Raw genomic sequence first — 3,922 nt, forward strand, 5'->3', positions numbered from 1 at the left:
GGGGGGGGAGCCCAAGTATCTGGGCACCCAGTCTAAGCGTAGAGTAATGGGTTAATAAGGCAAGCAGCGTTGGGTAGGGGGAAATGCTGAGGACTGAGGAGGAGGAGATGACCTTTGGTACCTAGTTGAAGAATACTGTCCACTTTCCAACTGGTCTCACTTGGGTTTGGGGGGAGAAATGGAAGTGGGGAGTGTCCAGGTCGGCAACGGAGGGCTGCCGTGTGCTGTGTGGGAGAAGTAGCAACACAGAACAACTGCCCGTGTCACATGCACGCACACATACATACACACACACTGAGACACACGTGTGCTCGGGTATATATAGTCCCCAGTCTTTGTGTACGCGGCTCCGCAGTGGATAGAGGCTTCTTAAGCTAGGAAGGGGCTCTTGGGGTGGGTGGGTGGGGGGTTGGGGTTGGGGCTGAACAGGATGGTGGATGGCCCGCTGTTCTCCGAGGGGCCAGGCAGCCCTAGAAAGCCCCATGATGGAGAGTCTGCCGGCTGCTTGTGGATACAGAAATCCAAGCTGTTAGTGATAGAAGTGAAGACCATCTCCTGTCATTACAGTCGCTGGGCTCCTGCTCACCAGCCTATGGACCCTACCGGGGGTCCTTGGGCCCAGGAACCTTCAAGCCGCAGGTGAGTCTGAGGGCTTAATTGGGAGAGCTGGTTGGGAGAAGGGCACAAGGAGGGGCGGTTTAGGTCCTGACCTCTCCACTACTAGCCACTAATCGTATGCCATTGCTCAAGTCTAGATGCCCTCCCCACTCCCCCAGACCAGGTGGGCCCAGGGTTACCTCCCTAGGGGGAGGGGGAGAACGAGAGATGGCCATGGATTAAGGAATTGAGGGGGAAATGGTGTGAGGCTTGCACGATTAAAGTGTGGCAGGGAGGCAGCCTGTAAAGCTACCTAGAGAACTCCAATAGTTACCACAATAAAATATTCCTTGTTTACTGTTCCCCACCCCCACTCCATCCCTCCACCTGGCTATCTAACTCTACCGGACTCACATGGCTGCCCTCTATTTCCGTCGTGATTCCCTCTGCTTGTCCCTCCGTCTCTCTAGCAGCTCACCTGGGTTCCTGCTTATTGTTCCAGATATGGGCTAGGCCAGAAGCCCCCAGAACAGCTGCTTCGTCGGGCTTGGATGCCCCGAGTGTTGCAAGAGGCAACCAACTGGGGAACAGGGCATCCACCCGAGATCCGCCCCCGGGAGCAAGAGAAAAGGAAGGCGGCCTCTCAGGAGCGTGAGGCCAAAGAGACAGAGAGAAAGCGGCGCAAGGGAGGTGGGGGTCGAAGCTGGAGCCCCCCAGGTCTTTGCCGATCAGAACCTCGGAGTCCACTGGGCCGAACCCGGGGTGGAGGTGGGCCCCGCCCTGAACCTGTCCCTGTCCCGAAGACCGCCCAGCCCAAGGCCCGTCAGGTCCCTCGGTTTCCAGAGCACCCTGGTCTGGCCTGCCGGCCGCCCCGTCCAACAACGCAGTCGCTGCGAGAGCTTGGGACAGCTGCGCGATTGGGGCCCCGCCTGGGGCGGCCCTCTGGGCCTCCCAGTTATGAAGCTCACCTGCTCCTGAGAGGCGCGGTCGGGCCGGTCCCGAGGAGGCGCTGGGACAGGCCTCCACCCTACGTGGCTCCGCCTTCTTATGAGGGCCCCCACCGAACCTTGGGGGCCAAACGGCCCCCTCAGCTTCCCCGGCTGACCGCCCCGATCACCACGGCTCCTGCTCCAGAAGGAAAAGATGGAGAAGAACGTCCCAAGAAGAGACTGGATCCCCGCATTTACCGCGACGTCCTAGGGGCTTGGGGGATTCGGCAAGGCCGGGGCATCCTGGGTGGGTTCCCAGGTTGGGGAGGGAGGGAGGGACTTGGAAGGAAGACTTCAGACAGGGTCCCAGGGGTCTCTGCTGGAGGTCCGGAGAGCAACGGCAGCGAGAGCTGTTCCCAGCCCGGGGCCAACCACACCTCCAGAGCAGGGTCCATAACCTCTGGCACACCCCAAACGACACCCAGAACCAAGCTCCCTGTCAGGGCCGCCTCCGAAGGAGAACGAGCCGGAGAACAGAGTCGGTCCCGAAAGAGCCGGAGCCCTTCCCCTGGAGAGCAGCCAGCCCTACAGAGCCAAACCCTTCCCAGACCCTGGGCCCCTGGGGGCCTTAGAGAGAAAGAGTCCCCGGGAAAGAGGGCTGTGTCCCCGGGGCCTTTCGAGTTTCCGAACGGCTGGCAGGAAACCCACCGGGCTCACACCGTGCCCCGCAGTCCCCGCAGCTCTGCTGGGGGAAATGGAGTGTTTGTCATTGACGCCACGTGTGTTGTGATCCGGGCCCAGTTCATCCCGACTCCTCCGGTCCAACACGTGCAGCTCCTGTCTTCCCCGGGGCCACGGGATGGGGGGGATCCCCCGGCTCTCCAGACTCCCCGGAAAGAGGAGGGAGAGGAGGGGCAGGTCTTCCCCTCCCCGTGTCAGAAGCTGCTGCAGAGCAGCCGGCTAGCCCAGCAGCCCGGCAGAGGCCGCTCCGATGCATGGAGGGAGGAGAATGCGGAGGCTGGGGAGCCGGGGGACCCCTCCCTGGAAGAACGCGCCTCCCGCATCTTGGGGCTCCCAGTCAAGGAGCTGGACCTGGGCCCGTCCCCGGGTCAGTGCAGCTCAGAGCCCAGCAGCGGGGCAGCGGCGAGGAGCGCAGAGGGCGCCAGAGTCCAGCGGCCGGTGAGCAGAGGCTGGGGGCCAGACCCAGGGCCATACGCCGGGGCCCTGCGGGAGGCCGTGTCCCGCATCCGCCGCCATACAGCCCCTGACTCGGACTCGGATGAAGCCCCCGAGAGCGGCGCCCGGAGCGGCTCCTCTGAAGGAAGCGACACAGAAGCCTCGGTTGCCTCCAGGCAGCCTGAGCGAAGCCTGCCAGGAGGCCGAGACACACCTGGGACCCCAGGAGGCCCGGGCGAGGCTGGGCGTAGGGCCGGGGAGCTGCGAGACTGTATCCGGGAGATCCTGGATGTGATCTGCCAGACCGAGGAGGCGCTATTCCGGGCCGAGGGTTCCGCTCAGGGAAAGCAGGGAGGAGATCACCCTCCGCCATAGGTTTCCTGGACCTCAGACTTGGTCCCATCCTCCTCAGTTCGCCCTCACCACCCCCTTTCCTCTGACAGAATTCCCTCTCCTCTCCCTTTCTTCTTCTTTAACCTTATCCCTCCGTGCACCCCAAGCTGGAGGTCCCCACAGTGGAACCAGAGGAACAAAGCCATTGGAGCTTTTATGGGTTTCTTTTTTGAGTTAAGGAGTTGGAGGGAGCGGAATCATTTGTCTGGACCAATTCAGTACCAATATAAATTAATTAAAGGGCTTAGGAAACAAAGCCCAGTTTGTTGGTTTTATTTGGTTTTGAAGCCGAAATTCACACACTACTGTGAGTAGGTGGTGGGAGCAGGGTGGGGGTGATGACATATACATAAATTAGCAGATGAGGGGGCAGCTGGGTGGCTCAGTGGATGGAGAGCCAGGCCTAGAGTCAGGAGGTCCTAGGTTCAAATGTGGCCTCAGACACTTCCTAGCTGTGGGACCCTGGGCAAGTCACTTAACCCCCTTGCCTAGCCCTTACCATTCTTCTGCCTTGGAACCAATACATAGTACTGATTCTAAGGTGGAAGGTAAGGGTTATTTTAAAAAATTTAGGTGACATATATGTGACATGACCATTTTTGAGGAAGTAAGATCATAGGTAAGATCTGGCCCTTGAGGTGAATGTTGCTGCCCCAAGAGATGAGGTTAGCCATACCAAGGTAGGTGATGGAATGCTATGCATGTATGGAGATAGTTGAGTTAGACCTAAGCCAAATTGACCGCTTGGATCTCTCACATAACAATCCAGCTTTCTGGGTGAACCCCTTAATCTCTATTTGCTCAATTGCACCTCAGAAAGTGGATGT

General features: G+C 59.5%; 1 protein-coding gene across 1 annotated transcript; it reads left to right on the forward strand.

The window, feature by feature from the left end:
• Window positions 1-430: 430 nt before the first annotated feature.
• DDN (dendrin) lies at window positions 431-3,351 on the forward strand. Its single transcript, XM_044679261.1, has 2 exons — window positions 431-639; window positions 1,100-3,351. The coding sequence occupies exons 1-2, from the start codon at window positions 431-433 to the stop codon at window positions 3,075-3,077; spliced, it is 2,187 nt and encodes a 728-aa protein (XP_044535196.1). The 3' UTR covers window positions 3,078-3,351.
• The last annotated feature ends 571 nt before the right edge of the window (window positions 3,352-3,922 follow it).

Source organism: Gracilinanus agilis, chromosome 5, assembly GCF_016433145.1.
Source record: "Gracilinanus agilis isolate LMUSP501 chromosome 5, AgileGrace, whole genome shotgun sequence".
NCBI classification, from domain to species: Eukaryota; Metazoa; Chordata; class Mammalia; order Didelphimorphia; family Didelphidae; genus Gracilinanus; species Gracilinanus agilis.